The sequence below is a fragment of the Bufo bufo genome, chromosome 4, assembly GCF_905171765.1.
Source record: "Bufo bufo chromosome 4, aBufBuf1.1, whole genome shotgun sequence".
NCBI classification, from domain to species: Eukaryota; Metazoa; Chordata; class Amphibia; order Anura; family Bufonidae; genus Bufo; species Bufo bufo.
In genome coordinates this window covers 562698829-562719438 of record NC_053392.1, presented here as the reverse complement: position 1 = coordinate 562719438, position 20610 = coordinate 562698829, and the positions used below count along the sequence as shown (strand labels likewise).

At 44.4% G+C, this 20610-nt stretch overlaps 1 protein-coding gene across 3 annotated transcripts in view; it reads right to left on the bottom strand.

Annotated features, from left to right (window-relative positions):
• FSHR (follicle stimulating hormone receptor) overlaps nucleotides 1-9967 on the bottom strand; it is a 473968-nt gene extending 464001 nt beyond the window's left edge. For all 3 annotated transcript variants that reach the window (XM_040430295.1, XM_040430296.1, XM_040430297.1), the window contains exon 1: nucleotides 9782-9967. In XM_040430295.1, the coding sequence (XP_040286229.1) occupies nucleotides 9782-9921 (140 nt within the window). In that variant the 5' untranslated portion in view covers nucleotides 9922-9967. The remainder of the gene's footprint in view (nucleotides 1-9781) is intronic.
• Nucleotides 9968-20610: the final 10643 nt, after the last annotated feature.

The following is a 20610-nucleotide window of genomic DNA, read 5'->3' as shown; positions in this document are numbered from 1 at the left end:
GAAACTGAACGGACATACGGGCTGAACGGGGTAACTTCCGTTTTTTTTGTGGACCCATTGAAATGAATGGTTCTGTATATGGTGCGCAAAAAAACAAAACAGAACAGACACGGAAAGAATATACGTTCGTGTGCATGAGCCCTATTGGTGTTTGCACTCATAGGTTTTTATTTAAAAAAAATTAAAACTTTGGTGGGGTCTTTCTTTTTTGGTGAAAAAATAAATAAAAAAAAAGCCATGGCCAGATGTTACATGTTGGTCAACAGGAAATTATTTAACTTCTTATAACTACTGTGTGTTAGTAGTATTCTAAAACTGTTTCCTAGAATTTTTGTTTTCTTCCCCAGGTTTTTTTTATTTTTATCACAGTATGCTTTGGGTGTGGCATTTTTTAAGGCATGTTCCCATATACGTACTTCTCCATAGGAAAAAAAAAGTCTGAAAGATATGGAAAGTGAAAGTGTGACAAAAAAAAAAGCCAATCCCCATAAAAACACAATTAAAAAAAAAAAACACTTGAATTTTCCCTCTAGCTTTCCAAGCTAAGAAACAATAAGGCTGGGTTCACACAGCGTGTCCAGATTAGGTCCGGATGCGTCCCGGTGTATTGCGGCAAACCCGCGCGAGTAGGTACGCAATTGCAGTCAGTTTTGACTGCGATTGCGTTCCGATGTTCAGTTTTTATCGCGCAGGTGCAATGTGTTTTGCACGCGCGTGATAAACTGAATGTGGTAGCCAGACCCGAACTTCTTCACAGAAGTTCAGGTTTGGGTTAGTTGTAGTGTAGATTGTATTATTTTCCCTTATAACATGGTTATAAGGGAAAATAATAGCATTCTGAATACAGAATGCTTAGTAAAATAGGGCTGAAGGGGTTAAAAAAAATAAACAAATTAACTCACCTTCTCCTCTGGTTCGCGAAGTTCCCGGTATGATGAGTTGTGGGCTAAAGGACCTTTGGTGACGTCAGATCACATGCTCCAATCACATGGTCCATCACCGTGGTGATGTACCATGTGATTGGAGCATGTGATCTGACGTCACCAAAGGTCCTTTAGCCCACAACTCATCATACCTGGAACTTCGCGAACAAGAGGAGAAGGTGAGTTAATTTGCTTATTTTTTTTAACCCCTTCAGCCCTATTTTACTAAGCATTCTGTATTCAGAATGCTATTATTTTCCCTTATAACCATGTTATAAGGGAAAATAATACAATCTACACTACAACTAACCCAAACCTGAACTTCTGTGAAGAAGTTCGGGTCTGGGTACCACAGTCAGTTTTTTATCACGCGCGTGCAGAACACATTGCACCCGCGCGATAAAAACTGAACATCGGAATGCAATTGCAGTCAAAACTGACTGCAATTGCATTCCTACTCGCGCGGGTTCGCCGCAACACACCGGGACGCATCCGGACCTAATCCGGACACGCTCTTGTGAACCCAGCCTAACATGGTTATAAGGGAAAATAATAGCATTCTGAATACAGAATGCTTAGTAAAATAGCGCTGGAGGGGTTAAAAAAAACCATGTGATTGGAGCATGTGATCTGACGTCACCAAAGGTCCTTTAGCCGACAGCTCATCAGAAGAGACCGGGAACTACGCGATCAAGAGGAGAAGGTGAGTAAATTTTTTTATTTTTTTTTTAACCCCTCCAGCGCTATTGTACTAAGCATTCTGTATTCAGCCATGTTATAACCATGTTATAAGGGAAAATAATACAGTGAATAGACTGTCACCTAGCAACCATGCGTGAAAATCGCACCGCATCCGCACTTCTTTGCGGATGCTTACGATTTTCACGCAACCCCATTCACTTCTATGGGGCCTGCGTTGCGTGAAAAACGCAGAATATAGAGCATGCTGCGATTTTCACGCAACGCACAAGTGATGCGTGAAAATCACCGCTCATCTGAACAGCCCCATAGAAATGAATGGGTCGGGATTCGTTTTTTTGTGGACCGAAAAATATATACATTCGTGTGCATGAGCCCTCAAAGAAGTCCATACTCATAAAAATAAAAAAGTTGTAAGAGTAAGAATATGGTAAGGTAAAGAAAAAAAATTGCTTTTTCCTATAAATAAGTTTTTCTGTTTTTTCAGCATTAAAACAAAATTACAACTATACATATGTGGTCTTGTTGTAATTGTACTGAGTCGGAAAATGAAAGTAACAGGTTAGTTCTACTACATAGGAAATGCTGTAAAAACAAAACCCATAAAACTGTGGTGGAATTGTTTTCTAATTCCACCCAATTTGGAATTTTTCCTGCTTCCGAATACATTGTATGTAACCATAAATGGTGCCAATAGAAAGTACAACTTGTCCTGCAAAAAACAAGCCCTCGTGCAGATATATGAATGGAAAAATAAAAAAGTTATGGCTTTTGGAAGGCTGGGAGTAAAAAACGAAAATTAAAAAGTGGAATGTTTCCCTGAGGCCTCTTGCACATGACCGTATGTATTTTGCAGTCTGCAAAAAAACGGATCCGCGAAAAATACGGATGACATCCATGTGCATTCCGTATTTTGCAGAACGGAACAGCTTGCCTTCATAGAACAGTACTATTCTTGTCCGTAATGCGGACAATAATAGGACATGTTCTATTTTTTTGCGGAACAGAAATATGGACATATGGAAACTGAATGCACATGGAGTAACTTCAGTTTTTTTTGCAGACCCATTGAAGTGAATGGTTCGACATAAGGTCCGCAAAAAAAAAACGAACGTAGATGGAAAGAAAATACGTTTGTGTGCAAGAGGCCTGACATTAAAGAGTTTAATGCCTCATTCACACCTCAGTGTTTTGATCAGTGATTTTCATCAGCTATTGTGAGCTAAAACCAGAAGTGGCGCTACATAGACAACAGGTATAATGGAAAGATCTTCACTTGTTCTGTGGTTAGAGCTGAAAATCACTGATGAAAATCACTGACCAAAACACTGACATGTGAGTGAGGCCTCATGCACACAACCATTTTTCGGGTCCGCATCCGAGCCGCAGTTTTTGCGGCTCGGGTGTGGACCCATTCACTTCAATGGGGCCGCAAAAGATGCGGACAGCACTCCGTGTGCTGTCTGCATCCGTTGCTCCATTCCGAGGCCCCGCAATTTTTTTTTTAGCATGTCCTATTCTTGTCCGTTTTGCGGACAAGAATAGGCATGTCTACAATGGGCCGCCCGTTCCGTTCCGTAAATTGCGGAAGGCAGATGGGCGGCTTCTGTTTTTTTTTCCGGCTTCCAGTCGTGTGCATGAGGCCTGAGGCATTAATTTGGGCATAAATCAACTGATAACATCCTTCAGGAGATGAAAGAGGGGAGAGAAAGGCCAAGCTGTCTTTAGATTGTGAGTCCCATTGGGGACAGTGTGAAGCTAATGAAAATAAATAAGATGTCATGTAGCTGGTCTAATAGATATAAATGTAAAACAAAGAAACTGATCTGTACTACCGTTTGCACATGTGTGCTGCCGGAAGCCGCCTGGACCCTTTCACTATAATGGGGACAGGTCAGAGATCTGGATGTAGCACGGCAAAAATTCCAAGAGGCGGCCGGACAAATATCACTGCACGCTGCTGTTTTTGCCCGGCCACCTCTCTGCATATTTGCCGCACTGCGGCTGGATCTCTGGTGAGAATGAGCCACCTGCTATGAGATTTTAGGCCCCTTTCACACGAGCGAGTTTTCCGCGCGGGTGCAATGCGTGACGTGAACGCATTTCACCCGCAGTGAATGCGGACCCATTCATTTCTATGGGGCTGTGCACACGAGCGGTGATTCTCACGCATCACTTGTGCGTTGCGTTAAAATCGCAGCATGCTCTATATTGTGCGTTTTTCACGCAACGCAGACCCCATAGAAGTGAATGGGGCTGCGTGAAATAAGCAAACATCCGCAAGCAAGTGCGGATGTGGTGCAATTTTCATGCACGGTTGCAAGGAGACGATCGGGATGGGGACCCGATCATTATTATTTTCCCTTATAACATGGTTATAAGGGAAAATAATAGCATTCTTAATATAGAATGCATAGTACAATAGGCCTGGAGGGGTTAAAAAAAAAAATATATATATATAACTCACCTTAATCCACTTGATCGCGCAGCCCGGCTGCTCTTCTGTCTTCATATTTGCTGTGCACAGGAAAAGGACCTTTGATGACGTCACTGCGCTCATCACATGGTCCGTCACATGATCCATCACCATGGTAAAAAAAGATCATGTGATGGACCATGTGATGAGCGCAGTGACGTCATCAAAGGTCCTATTCCTCAGAGAAGAAGAAGACAGAAGAGAAGCCGGGCTGCGCGATCAAGTGGATTAAGGTGAGTTAAATTATTTGGAATTTTTTTTAACCCCTCCAGCCCTATTGTACTATGCATTCTGTATTAAGAATGCTATTATTTTCCCTTATAACCATGTTATAAGGGAAAATAATAAAATCTACACAACACCGAACCCAAACCTGAACTTCTGTGAAGAAGTCCGGGTTCGGGTCTGGGTACCAAACATGCCGATTTTTCTCACCCGCGTGCAAAACCCATTACAATGTTTTGCACCCGCGTGGAAAAAACGCAAACATGGAACGCAATCGCAGTGAAAACTGACTTGTTTTAGTGTCAAAATCGCACCATTTTCCGTGAAAGCATCCGGCCCCAATCCGCAGTGCCCGTGTGAAAGGGGCCTTAGTCAACATATAATCAGTCTTAAAATGCGGCTGAACATGTGAGTAAGGCCCCTTGCAGACGAGCGTGTCCGGATAAGGTCCAGATGCGTTGCGGCAAACCCGTGCGAGTAGGTATGCAATTGCAGTCAGTTTTGACTGCGATTGCGTTCCGTTGTTCATTTTTTATCACGCGGGTGCAATGTGTTTTGCACGCGGGTGATAAAAAACTGAATGTGGTACCCAGACCCGAACTTCTTCACAGAAGTTCAGGTTTGGGTTCAAGGTTGTGTAGAATGTATTATTTTCCCTTATAACATGGTTATAAGGGAAAATAATAGCATTCTGAATACAAAATGCATAGTACAATAGGGCTGGAGGGGTTAAAATTTTTTTTAAAATAATTGAACTCACCTTAATCCACTTGTTCGCGCAGCCCGGCTTCTCTTCTGTCTTCTTCTTTGAGGAATAGGAACTTTGAGGACGTCACTGCGCTCATTACATGGTCCATCACATGATCTTTTACCACGGTGATGGATCATGTGACAGACCATGTGATGAGCGCAGTGACGTCATCAAAGGTCCTTTTCCTGTGCACAGCAAATATGAAGACAGAAGAGCAGCCGGGCTGCGCGATCAAGTGGATTAAGGTGAGTTATATTATTATTATTATTTTTTTAACCCCTCCAGCGCTATTGTACTATGCATTCTGTATTAAGAATGCTATTATTTTCCCTTATAACCATGTTATAAGGGAAAATAATAATGATCGGGTCCCCATCCCGATCGTCTCCTAACAACCGTGCGTAAAAATCTCACCGCATCCGCACTTGCTTGTGGATGCTTGCGATTTTCACACAGCCCCATTCACTTCTATGGGGCCTGCGTTGCGTGAAAAACTCTGAATATAGAACATGCTGCGATTTTCACGCAACGCACAAGTGATGCGTGAAAATCACCGCTCATGTGCACAGCCCCATAGAAATGAATGGGTCCAGATTCAGTGCGGGTGCAATGCGTTCACGTCACGCATTGCACCCGCACGGAAATCTCGCCCGTGTGAAAGGGGCCTAAGGCTACTTTCACACTAGCGTTTTTTCTGGATCCGGCAGGGTCCAGCAGAAACTCTTCCGTTACTGATAATACAACCATCTGCATCCGTTTGAATGGATTCGGTTGTATTATCTTTAACATAATTTTAGCATTGCCAAGACAGATCCGTCATTAACTCCATTGAAAGTCAATGGGGGACGGATCCATTTTCTGTGGCAGTGGCAGATTGTGCCAGAGAAAACTGCATTGACTTGCATTGGGGTCATGACGGATCCGTTTTGCTCCGCATCCCCAGGACGGAAAGCAAAATACAACAAGTTGCGGTTTGCTCTCTCGTCTGGGTTCTATATGTAATACATTTAGCAACATATTCTACTCCATGGTCAGAAAACCATGCAGTACCATGTAAATTTATATTCCCTCTCCGTGAGGCTCTATGTCCAAGATCAGGGGTACTAATCACATACAATACTATAGAGTTTATGTCAGATTTTACATTTGAAATCTTAGTGGCACCAAGAACCAAAGGAACCTGGACCAGAAGACAAAAAAGTAGCCAATCCCAAAACGACTGCTCACAGCCAGGAATGAAACAGCAAAACTCTATGGGACCTCATAGGACACATTGTGTGCCCTAGATTATTAGATATGATGGTGCATGTGAATGAATGCATTCATGTATCATAGCTTTATGTCCTTCAATGAAGATATCAGTCACTCCCCTCTCAGAGAATCACACCATGTAAGCTGATATTCCCACTAGGGCAATATGCCTCCCCCTAGGGCTACCACAGGAGCAGTACAGCTCATTTCTGCTTATCCAAGCTGGGCTGCTCACTGATTGTATTCGTATAACTTCAAGTTCTCCATACAGTTCTTACAGCAACATGCCGTATACCTGTCTTCCCTCAGACAGCTGCACATTTCTACATTTTACCAATGTGTGATGGCCCTGGAGCTTAGCCCAGAGACAAGACAAAACAAAACCATACATCTACAAGGAAAGAGACCTCACTGCAGGGGTGGATTAGGAATATAAAGTGGCCCTGGAAAAAAAATCAAAATGTCCCTAGGTTTTAGGTGGGCCCAAATTGATAGAAGGTAGGGTCAGCACGAGTAGGTAGGTTCAACTCAACTAGGCACGGCCATAGGGGGGCAGTATATTGTGCTACACTTTGGTATATGCTTCTGTAGAAGAACCAAATGGCAAAGTGTAATACAAAATACTGCCAAGTACCTCAGAGTGGCACAATATTTTGTCCCAGCAGAACTTTTCAGGGCGGCTTTAGATCTTTATGTACTTGGCTATGAGGGGCCTTGAGTGGCCCACTAGAAGTTTTCTCTGTAGGGTCTATGGGCAGTCCATCCCTGCATCACAGTATCTAAGTACTGTGTATCTTCTTTAGGATAATCTAGACCTGGAGATGGACAGGTGGTCAGTGACAGTCCAAAAAGGACTGTCCTTGATACAGTTTTTATTTAATTTTTGCAGGTAGGTGTAAACTAGCAAACGCCTGAAGGACGTATAGAGAAGGTTCAACACATAAGTGACTTTGTTGTACTTGGACAAGGTTGTCATAACCACAGTTATCTTGACTCAGCATCAAGGACTTGTGTGTCAATTCTTGACAGCCAGAATCTTTGAATCTATATCATCCCTAAGTTTAATCCGTGTCAGGCTGGGCCTACATATGTGATTTGAATTCCGGCAGTCTGTTTCAGCAGAGGAACAGACTGACAGAATTTACAGTATGCAGCATACTTGCCGGCTTTCGGCTGGACAAAAAAATACTACACGCAGCAATTTTTGTCCAGCCAAAAGACAACATACAGTATATACCAAAAAGTGACCGGATCCCCGCCGGATCCCATTACAGTGAATGGGGATCCGATGGTGCATGGTCGTATCTGACTATCCTGCATACAGTGAACTCGGGCAGTCTGTTCCTCCACCGGAACAGACTGCCAGAATTGAAAGCACATATGTGGATCCAGCCTAACATCTTCTCACCATAATGGTATCTTCCTGTAATTATATCTCCACCAATTCTATGGTTAACATGAGAACCACAGTCTTTTACATCACACAAGTGAAGCTATGTGACTGACCCAGGGGCCATCGCCCACACTCTGCATGGTTCTTGTCAAACTATTATTATCTATTAATAAAGCGCCATTCATTCCATGGTCCTGTACATATGATAAGGGGTACACATACATAATACAAAACAAATGCAATAAACATGAATAAGACAAGTTACAAACTGGTACAGAAGCAGAGAAGGCCCTGCCCGCGAGGGACTACAATTTATAGGGTATGAGAGAAGGACACAATAAGTGAGGGTAAAGCTGGTCATAGGGGTATAGTAGCAGCACGTCACTGGTTGTAGGCTTGAGGTGCATTTTCAGGTTTCTTTTGAAGGTTTCCACTGTAGGTGAGAGTCTAATATGTTGGGGTAGAGAGTTACAGAGTGTGAGGGATGCACAGGAGAAATCTTGGAGATGACTGTGGGAAACGATTATAAGTGGAGAGGAGGCACGATGGGATCCAGGAAAGATCCAGGTCAGTGATGCCAAGATATGAGAGAGTTTGTAACAGAAGGGAGTGGTCGACGGTGTCGAAGGTAGAGGACAGGTCAAAGAGGAGGAGGACAGAATAATGTTGTTTGGCTTTGGCTGTTAGCAGGTCGTTGGTGACTTTGATAAGGGCAGTGTCAGTTGAGTGGTGGGGTCTGAAGCCAAATTGTAGTCAGTCAAAGAAGGAGCAGGAAGAGAGGTGAGAGGACAGTTCAAGGTGGACATGATGTTCAAGTAGCTTTGAGGCATATGGGAGAAGTGATATAGGGTGATAACTTAGAACAACAAAGAAGAAGAGTCAAGGGAATGCTTTTTTAGGATGGGTGCAATAGTGGCATGTTTAAAACCAAAGGGGAAGACACCAGTGTTTATTAATAGGTTAAGGAGATGATTTAGGGCTGGGATGAACACTGTGATGAGGTTGCATGGGATCAGGGCAAGTGCACAGGTGGTGAGATGTGATCTGGAGACTAGAGTAGGGTAGAATGATTTTCCTCTGTAATGGTGGAGAATCAGGTTTTGGAGGAAGAGGACTGAGTAGTAGTTTAGGAGGACTGTGGGGACTGTAGGCTGAAGTTTTCTCCGATGTTGTCAATTTTTTGTTTAAAGTATGAGGCAAAGTCCTTAGCTGAGATGAAAGGTGAGGGTGGGGGCGCTGGGGGACGGAGAATAAAGTTTAAAGTGTTAAAAAAGCTATTTAGGGTTGTGAGACGTCTACTATATACTGGCAAAATGTTTCCTTCGACCATGCCAAGTATTAAAATCAACTTTGGGCATTTGAAATACATAAAATACAGGGGATTTTCTAAATCCTGTGGAAAGACTTCCAGTGGCAGCAGTTTCCCTATGATGTTGTGTCGTTAATAGTCTTAAAGTGCTTTGCATATAATTTTGCAAATAAAAGGATTAGCATTTTCTCCAGCTAAGTATATCGAATATTTCATCAACGTATTTACCTTCTAATTCTGTGCTCGCTGTGCTAGCTGCACGGCCGCCCATGCTGACACTCTGCCTCTTTATATCATTTATTTATAAGTAATTTCCTCCTAAGTCTATGCAATTTTAAAGAGATGTGTGCACTACGCCAAATATCTTATATAAAATCTGTTGCTCGCACTAAACCTTCAGATGTAAAGATATGAGTAATTAGAATCGTAATCATCAATATAATAAAATAATAATGCTCTACTCATCTGACATCACTGCTAAGATACAGTTAGCATGCTAGCAATACTTTAAGGGAATTGTTCATGAGAAGCAGAGTCGACTTTGTCATCGTGATGCTGTGAGTTCTACCTAGGGCTGTAGGTGCATTATCTCACAATGCAGCTGCAAGGAGTTAAAGAACAAACTCAGCTCTGCTATATCTCTATAAACACATACAATTGGATACAAGCAAACAATAAATATTGTATATCATCAGACTGCCTGTGATTTAAAGTGATTCTTTTTCATACAGAGAAGTTTTGCTTTCAAACTTACACTTCTGAAGCATTTTGGGGGATATCCTGGGGGACATGATCCACGTCTCTTCCCTGACAGATATAAATGCTGCTAGAATAGTGGCATCCATAACAAGGGTAGAAAAGAACCAATGTGTACAGGTAACTAAGGAGCCTCATAACTGCGTACAGTACAGGACCTCACTGGCTTTCGCATTCAGTCAGAGATCCCTTGGTCTTGTAACAACAATGAGTTAAGTCCGCCTTCAGACCAAGCCAAGCCCTGACGTGCTGAGCAAATACTTTATTTCGTAGAATGCTATTTACTAACCAAAGTCTCGATGGCAATTGTGTGACAGTTTTAATTACATAAAAATATTCACAATGACCTTGGAAAAAAAACTTGACGAGATTAACCACATAGTTTAGACCATGAACCGTGAGCGAAACGTTGGACTTTTGTAAAAAAAATTCCAAAACAATTTATCTGGGGTGGCAGATGTCCTTGAATCTCCTGCTAGTATTCTTTCTGTGACTATTAAAGGGACACTGTCATAAAAGGGACATCCCTGTAGTTGATGTTGATGGAAAAAAAAAAAATATATAATTTACAATCTATAGAATTGTTCATCTTTATTGATCTGAGAAGGGCACCAAGCATTACTGTCACCTTCAAACATTGAGTAGGATCTCATCATACTTGCGCCGTTACTATACTAGAACTAAAGTCTACGGGAGAATTTATCATAGACTAGCGTTTTACGCTGGACTACGATATCCCTCTTGTCTGTCGGAGGCTGCAGATAATTTATGACAAGGCTCATGCCTCATAACTTAGGTGCAGTTCCAGCACCCTGTGCCCTATGCCATCTCGGAGTCTAATTTGTTAGTTGGCTCCGTGGGTCCACACCCATTGCCAGTTCCAGTATTCTCAGTCCAAGGACCCCGCTGACCCGTCCCCAGTGGGGTTGTCAGAACTTTTTCAAGAGCTCGACCAGCCACACAAAAGTCAAAGACAGATCTTGTCCTATCTACAAATGTAGTCAAGCTAAAACTGACTCTGATAACATGTCACGGTGTTATCTCGATTATCTACCTGTCTGAACTCTCTTACTACTGCCATAGAGGTACTGCAACTGCGGAATGCCAGACCAAACAGGGGAATTATACGTGAGGTCACGGTGTGAGCAATAGGTGGGCCGAGGTAAATACAGTTGTGGTTACTCACGGTTATGTCGTCCCTGGGCAGGCTCGCATAAGTGAAAAGGAGAACGGCACAGGGATTCTCTGGGGCACACTCTGGTGTAAGGGACACAGGCCAGATGGTGGTTCGAGGTGCCCTTGATGGTCTGGAATAAAATGTGCCAATGGCAAGGTCCCTTGTAGTCTAACGCCAGTACCTTTTGTAGTGGTACAACCATTTACTGTAGTGTTAATTGAGGAACTGAAGACTGAGACGAGGATGGTGTAATTCAACTTATAACTGTTACTGAACGTTGCTCCTGGTAACAGTAACATCCAAGTATTAAACAGTCTCTTTGAGGTGGACAGGGGTAAAACTGCTACAGGTCCACTGCTGACAGGTGTAATGTCTGTCTCTCTAGCTATTAAATGATACAGATTTAGGTGCTTACTGGTAGAGGACTTCAAAGCTGGTCCTGGTTATCCCAGTGCAGGTTAGTGAGGCTGCCGGATGCTGGTAAATCCTAAACTTTTAAATCAAAAAGTCCTAAGGCGCTTGTCGAGATGGCCGTAACCCTTTGGGGGTCTCCTTCTTTAGTATCCTCTGAATTAATATCCTGCTGAGTGTATGGAGCACTTCAACTCAGGGATCAAGACTCCAGACTGAACTGGACAGAACTAGACTCCACTAGAGACTGACACACCTAACTGCACACTCCTAGACTAGGCCTGAGCTGGGCTATATACAGTATATGGGAGGTATTATCTCCCCCTAGTGGTAGGCTCAGTGTAATGCAATCTAAATACACCTGTAAGCAGGGATTATACTTAAAGATGCATTGCAGCATAAAACAGGCTACATAAGGAATGCAAAGCAATACACAACAACCTTGCAGTACCCACGAGGGTAGTGGGACACTGCACAACCACAGGCTCATACTCCTCAAGTTGTACTGATGAGAGAATCCGTTCCCCGGTTATCTGCTCCACCTTGGTTTGATATACAATAAGCAAAAATATAAACGCAATACTTTCGGTTTTGCTCCCATTTTGCATAAGCTGAACTCAAAGATCTGAAACATTTTCTACATACACAAAAGACCCATTACTCTCAAATATTGTTCACAAATCTGTCTAAATCTGTGTTAGTGAGCACTTATTTTTGCCGAGATATATCAAGGTGCTGATTAGACAGCATGAATATTACACAGGTGTGCCTTAGACTGCCCACAATAAAAGGACACTCTGAAATGTGAACAGTTTTGCCTTAATGGGGAGGGGGGGGTAGGAAAACAGGTCAATATCTGGTGTGGCCACCATTTGCCTCACGCAGTGGAACACAACTCCGTCGCATAGAGTTGATCAGGTTGTAGATTGTGGCCTGTGGAATGTTGGTCCACTCCTCTTCAATAGCTGTGCAAAGTTGCAGAATATTGGCAGGAACTGGAACGCGCTGTCGTACACACCGATCCAGAGCTAAACATGCTCAATGGGTGACATGTCCGGTGAGTATGCTGCCATGCAAGAACTGGGATGTTTCCAGCTTCCAGGAATTGTGTACAGATTCTTGCAATATGAGGCCGTGCATTATAATGCTGCAACATGAGGTGATGGTCGTGGATGAATGGCACAACAATGGGCCTCAGGATCTCGTTACGGTATCTCTGTGCATTCAAAATGCCATCAATAAATGCACCTGTGTTCATTGTCCATAACATACGCCTGCCCAGTGCAGTTTCTAGGTAAAATTTCTCTCAGGGCGAGTGTCAAAAAAAACTCCCACCCCCCCGCCCTCAAAACTGCTCGATGAAATAAGTGTCTCCCCATTGTAAAAAATGTGTCAGCACATTGCACGGACGGTCACAGTGACGCACCCAGTGACCCACACACTCAGGCTCTCACTCACAGCAGGCTTCTTTCTCAGCACTGCTCCGGGCGGGCGGTAACAGGCAGGCAGTGCGGGCGGGGGTGCTCACCTCACTCACTGTACGTCACGCGGCGCGTGAGGTACAGTGAGTGAGGTGAGCACCGCCGCCCGCACTGCCTGCCTGTGGGGGGACATTATTTTTAATAAGGATCACTATGGACATTATTTAGAATAGAGGCTGCTGTGGGTGTCATTATAACTGTATAATGTCTGATAGGCCTAGTCCTGAGTTATATTACCCTGCCCTGTATAATAATGTACCCTGATACCCCTTAGTTATATTACCCCAGGGATGGGTACATTATTATACAGGGCATGGGCAGGGTAATATAACTCAGCTCAGGACTAGGCCTATCAGACATTATAGTTATAATGACACCCACAGCAGCCTCCATTCTAAATAATGTCCATAGTGATCATTATTAAACTTAATGTCCCCCACAGTGACAGTGGCCCCCACTTTCATGTCCGCCACAGTGGCCCCCGCCCCCCATTGTAATTAATGCCCCCCCCCCACAGACCATCCACAGTGTCACTGTCCCCATTGTAAAAAAATTGTTTGTTTATTTAATTTAACCCACATTGCACCCGAGTCGACTCACCCTGTGACCCACTGTCCCGGATCCTCACAGCAGGCTTCTTTTCAGCAATGTTACCGCTCAGGGCGGGCGGTAACAGGCAGGCAGTGCGGTACTCACTGTACGTCACGCGCCTGCGCTGCCTAGTGGGAGGAGCAGGCGCGTGACGTCAGTAAGTGCCGCCCGCACGTACTGGAGCTGAGTGACTGGACTCGGTACGTACGGACAGAGGACTTGGCACTCGGGCGCAGGCGAGATATCAGAGGGAGGGAGTCAGGGGGGCGCACGGCACGAGAGTAATAACAGACAGAGAAAAGACAAGAGGGCGCCTCTGCCGGCGCCCCCCTCCTGACAGCGCCCCGGGCGGCCGCCCGGCCCGCCCGCCCCTAGAAACGGCCCTGCGCCTGCCCATACCATAACCCCACCACCACCATGGGCCACTCGATCCACAACGTTGATGTCAGCAAACCGTTCACCCACACAACGCCACACACGCTGTCTGCAATCTGCCCTGAACAGTGAAAACCGGGACTCATCCGTGAACAGAATGCCTCTCCAATGTGCCAGACGCCATTGAATGTGAGCATTTGTCCACTCAAGTCGGTTACGACGACGAACTGCAGTCAGGTCCAGACCTCGATGAGGACGACGAGCATGCAGATGAGCTTCCCTGAGACGGTTTCTGACAGTTTGTGTAGAAATTCTTTGGTTATGCAAACCGATTGTTGCTGCAGCTGTCCGGGTGGCTGGTCTTTGACGATCATGGAGGTGAACATGCTGGATGTGGAGGTCCTGGGCTGGTGTGGTTACACGTGGTCTGCGGTTGTGAGGCCGGTTGTATGTACTGCCAAATTCTCTGAAACGCCTTTGAAGACGGCTTATGGTAGAGAAAGGAACATTCATTGCACGGGCAACAGCTCTGGTAGACTTTCCTGCAGTCAGCATGCCAATTGCATGCTCCCTAAAACGTTGCGACATCTGTGGCATTGTGCTGTGTGATCAAACTGCACATTTCAGAGTGGCATTTTATTGTGTGCAGTCTAAGGCACACCTGTGCAATATTCATGCTGTCTAATCAGCACCTTGATATGCCACACCTGTGAGGTGGGATGGATTATCTCGGCAAAGGAGAAGTGCTCACTAACACAGATTTAGACAGATTTGTGAACAATATTTGAGAGTAATGGGTCTTTTGTGTATGTAGAAAATGTTTCAGATCTTCGAGTTCAGCTCATGCAAAATGGGAGCAAAACCAAAAGTGTTTGCTCAGTGTAGATCCAAAGAAATGGGGTTTTATAAACCAGTACACTCTGCACTTCGAGCTGCTGTCCCACCAGTTTGCCAGCGATCATATCAAGGAGCTGTTTTTTCTTGCCCCCTGGGGCCCCCCAGCCGCGCATCTTGGGTCTGTGGGAGGGTGATATCCACGTGAATTTCACCAGATAAGTTCTTTGGCTTTATTATCTATACAAGATATTATTTACTTGATCAGGCCTGTGTCTACCTGGAGTAATGTTTCATGTATTAACAAGGGCTAAATTTGTAGGCCTTCCTTATTATTAGGTTCTCCTCATCACAGACATCTTGCAGGTCTGGGGCGTTCCAGTATTTATTATTTGTCTTGCATATACATTATCAATTGTTTCTTAAATACCTATTACCACACTGATACGGTTGGTCCCCTGATGAACCTTCGTCATTTTTAAGCGGAAACGCGTTGGGACATTGTATATGATGTGTCAGATTAAGTAATAGGGCTGGTTAAGGACAGGCAAGCTGAGGTACGTGGACGGAGTGCCCCTACCATCAAGGGGTATCTCTGGGCTGAGCAGTATCTGTTCAGGGTGAGTATAGGGATTGTTATAGTATATATGTAATTACTGTCCCTGAATCTACACCAACCTCTTTTGTATACTAATCATCCTTGGTTTATACAGTTTATTATATTGAGTAAAAGTTAAGTTTTAGGAAGTTGCTTCCAGTGATTTTCATATCAAGGTTGCTTTTATGATGTCCCACCTCTCTGGTGAGGCCCTGGCCTGGATCAACCTGCTGTGGGAAAGGAATGATCCCCTTATTAACAACTTAAAGGGTTAAAGATAAATACTCAGGTACACCACTTTAAAATATTTGATGTGTTCTCCAAAAGGCTATATATCAGAGGAATCTGGCAACCCCTTGGCTTGTAGAGTAGGGATTTGCTAGCCAGCATAGTTAGAGTGAAGACATGCTTTGGTATGCTCTGTCAAACAGGCCCTTAAAAAAAAATGTTCCTCCAGAACTACTGCCTTGTGAATGACTTGAAACAGTGCTACTACTTATATTTGTACCACAACTCTCATCATCTAGTCTGTAAAAGGACATTATTTATTCTAACCAAGCTGGCCTAGTCACTGCCACAACCATCTGCCGGCCCTTTGCTCCTGCATTGCACCCTGCTAATCATCCACCATCAAGGACACCCCAGCCACCACAAGGCAGGAGCCCTAAGCTTTGGGTATTCCCCAAGTGCGCCCCCCCCCCCCAGTATTAAAATCATTGGTGGTCAGTGTGCCCCCCCCCCTCCAATCATTGGTGGCAGCGGCAGCTCTGATCGGTTACCATGGCAACCAGGACGCTACTGAAATCCTGCCTGCCATGGTCAGTTAGTCAGCAGCATACTTACATGCGCTGTGGCCGCCCCGTTGCTCCTTCTTCTTGTAACTCACAGGTCTGTGCGGCGCATTGCTATAAGCATAAGCAATGCGCCACACAGACCTGTGAGTTACAAGAAGAAGGAGCGCCGGCCGGCCACAGCGCATGTAAGTATGCTGCTGACTAACTGACAATGGCTGACAGGACTTCAGTAGCGTCCTGGCTGCCATGGTAACCGATCGGAGCCCCAGCATTACACTGCTGGGTCTCCGATCGGAATTGCCACTGCCACCAATGATGGGGGGAGGAGGGGGAGGGCGCACTGTCCACCAATGATTTTAATACTGGGGAGGGCGCACTGCCCACCAATGATTTTAATACCGGGGAGGGGGGGGTGAGTTCCCACACTTTTTTCCCAGGACTTGACCCCTGCTAGAAATGTATATCCTATATGTGTCGATGTGTGAGCACCGAATAGTTTTGATGTGAATTCCAGCTTAGCATCATGTCATAAAAATATTGAATTGTGTTATGAAAAACTCTTTTAAATATATGCCATAATAAAGCAATAACATTTTTTTTTGTTCTGTTAAAAAAAAGTTTGCCTCTCTTTTTCATTGATGCGTGGGGCTTTTTTTTCCTCTAATTTTATTTTAATTTTATTTTTTATACCTGGCAAAGTGTAAAACAGAGGTCAAAGTGTCTATTTTAATTATTATATATATTTTTTTTTTTACAAAGTGCAACTAAAATCCTTTTTTAAAGTGGTTCCTAGTAGGCTAGTTTCACACTGCTGACAGTGTTCTGGCAGATAACAGCCTGCAGGAGCTATTTGGTTCCAGAATGCTTGCTGACCCTATTGGCTATTAGGTCATACAAGACCTTTGGGGGCAATTAACATTAAATTATATTTATTTTATTGTTGATTTCCCTTGTGACTCAGGCTGTCATATAAGCCTCAGCTACATGGGAATACATCCTCTGGAGACTTATCTGCTAAGACCCAGCAGCTCCTGCAATTCCCCATGTGATTGCGAGAACAGGAGGAGAAAACGTCATGACTGCTTCCTGAACTGTATGGAGGATGCTCATTCTGCACCATGTATACATTAATGGGAAGGCAGAGATAGTAATAAACCATCTCTACCTTCTCTATGGTGAGTCTGTCTGTTTCTGACAATGATCTCTGTGCAGCTGCAGACTCGGCCAAGGACACTGAGGAACATCCTTGCAGAGTTACATGTGCACCCACTGGATATTTGAAATCATCTGGTGGTCCACAGCTGAATCCAATAGAAAAATATGTTGTCATGTTACAGGAATGCTTTTAACGAAGAATATTTGCACAGTGCTTTACAGATGCATCGTATAGTAGCATCTACCAGCCATATAAATGTAGCTCTCATGCTAGCTTGATAAATGTGTGGAATAGTCTGTTACTTACAGAAAGCCAGGCGGGTTTTTTATATTACATCTTTCGGGAAGACCAATGACCTTTTAACTAGAGAACATGAATTGTTTCACTAGAAAAAAAAACAACAAGTAACGTATTAAAAAAACAAAATAAAAAATAAATAAATAAAACAACCACATGAATATTGTGTGTGCCATACAGAAACAGCCAAACTTTTCTGCTTGTGTAACTTTGGACGACGATCGAGTCAAAAAAGCAGCTGCTTTTCTTGGAATGTATTAATTCACCATGATGAAGGCACTCAAAGTTCTGTCTGGTCTCACTTTGTTCCTTACATTATTTAATGCTCCCTATGTGATTAAATGCAATCATTTTGTCATGTGTTCTGTTCATTCTTCTTGTGTCACACTGTCACCACATTGGGCATATCTAATAACTGCTGCTACAAGATTAAGCATTTCTTTGTTAAATAAAAGAAAATGGTATAGAAACTTTTTTTTTTTTATTTACAGATGTGTCCTTTCTTACAGTTTTTCTTGGTTCAACATATTCCAAAATGAGTGTGCAGGATGACCGGCTGTGAAAAAAGACTCATTTCAAAATACTCTGCTGGGAGTTGTTTATGCTATGGCTATGGTGACGGTGCGCGCCCACTGCCGCTCCTCTCCTGCTGGTGGGCACTGCTTCTGCCTTGCACATCTGCCTCCTACCTGCAGTGCTCTGGCAGGTTGGTCACGCGTCTTCCTCTTCCTGATCAGTGGTCCCAGCTGCTGGAGTAGCGATGCTCCTTCCACGAAGGTTAAGGCTTGCTTCCTGCCAGCAATGTCTCTCTCCGGTGACAGGTCATGCACACGGCCCCTCCAGGTGGGGGAAGCCTTAGCAGTAGGTTTTAGTTCACTAGTTTCCTGCTAAGTTGTGCTGTGTTCTTTTGCCTGTTCTGTGTACCTGACTTCCACCTGTTCTCTGTACTGACCCTGATCTGCCTGCTGTGACCTCAGCTTGTCCCTGGCTACAGTTGTTGCCTGATCTATCAGTGCCCTGCAATGGTGTCTCCTGATCCCTGTGAGTCAGCAGTCGCAAAGACTACTTCAAGAGTTAGCAGCCTGGTGGTTCCCCTGCAGCGAAAACCAAATCCCGATATAGGGGTTAAAAGGTGAATACCTGGGGACCAAATTAGATAATGCCCTTAGGAGTATCCTCAAGCAAAATTTGTTCAATTGACACAGTGAATCCACACCTGCTTCATTATGTCTATATGTTTCTGTAACGCACCAGAGTGGCATTACCACCTTCCACACCTCTCAACTATCTGCTATGGTTAATATATTGTCATCATGTGTATTTATTGCCAGGGTCTGCAAAATGTGTATTCCCGTTTCCCTGTAATGTTATGTTAACATGAAATTTGCCTGGTTCACCAGCAGATGGCGGCAATCTTGGCAGAGCTAGTTTGCCAAGAATGGAACTTTCTGTCCATTCTAGCCCTCTCAAGAGAGGGAGGAGTTTAGTTAGTGAAGGTTAGTCTAGAGGATCCCCTCTATGGGGTAAGAAGCAGGCCCTCGTTCCTACTGGACGAGCCTTGCCCAGGCCAGCAGAGCACCATCAGCTCTGCTGGAACAAGAGAAAAGAGCAAAAAAGCATCAGAAGCCAGGAGTAAAGTTCCCTGGATAAAGACAAAGATACAGACTACAGAAAGATAAGTTCAGCAGAGAGGAAAAGTTTCTATTTAATCCTGATAGCACAGCAGAACTAAAAGAGTGACAGATTTAGCAGAGCCAAATGTGTTTGCCTGCCAGATTTTAAGCCAAAGCCTGCTCATGACCAAAATAACGCTGGAAGATTGTTTCCCTGATGAAAATTTATTCAAGTAAAGCTGCTGTTCAATGTTATACAAAGTCTGGACTCAATTCATTTCTTCATCGCTTTCAACAACCCCCCATTTTCTGCAGCAGGCGACCATGCCTGGGGTTCCAACATATCCAGGTAGGAGCACCATGACACCTGCACAGCCACACCTAGAGGGACATTATAGGCTACCCTTATACCACTCTGGCATTCCTACACCTGGGTACCACCATCACCATCTACTTAGGGGGGACTCCGTCCCTCATTGCTGAAATGCAACTGGCGTCACTCTTATAACACCTTAAAGAGGACCTTTCACTACTCTACAAACTAAAAACTAACTATATCAGTGGGCAGAGCGGCGCCCAGGGGTCCCCCTGCACTTACTAGTATGTCTGGGCGCCGCTCAGTTCGCCCGGTAAAGGCTCCGGTGTCTGCGCTCCCTCTGCTGTACTGGAGTGATTTTTTTGTATGAGGCGTGTCCCTTGCTGCAGCGCTGGCCAATCGCAGCACACAGCTCATAGCCTGGGAGAGTTGAGATGGTCATGCAGATCAGCGTAACAAGGGCAAAAATTGGGGAGTGTCAGAAGTCTCATCTGTCCCTGCACTCTCCCTAAGCTGGATCTCAGCCCAGGGACGTCCCCTGATGGTGGGGACTCCCTGTCCTCAAGCCTGGACTGACTGCACTTAGCACGCCCTGCTGCTAACATACGATATAGGGGTACCCTATGATGAGACAGAAACAGTGTCACGGGTTCTCAGATAAATTGGATATCTACAAAGGGTACCCAACTGTTGAGACGCAGACACTACATTGTGTGACGATCTGGAGGAGCAGGATGACACTAGAATGCGAGGCATTGTGAGTACTGGACCTTTACTTGGTGTATCAAGGTGTATCTCATGTCGACATTGGAGTGATCCATTATTCATTTACAGCTTTGGGCAGACTGTTGATGAACCCCCTGATGAACCTATGAATAGGGGAAACGCGTCGGGGTTGCGTTTACTAAGCCGAGGGAGATATTAGATACCTTGGCACCCTGTTAGGGGTTTGTATATGGTGCTGTAGGTGATACTATACACCCCAGCACCTTTTTAAATTTATCTACATGGGCTGTTTTTTTACGGGTGACATTGTGAACCTGTGACACGGTTTCTGTCTCATCATAGGGTACCCCTATATCATATGTTAGCAGCAGGGTGTGCTAAGGGCAGTCAGTCCAGGCTCGAGGACAGGGAGTCTCCACCATCAGGGGACGTCCCTGGGCTGAGATCTAGCTTAGGGA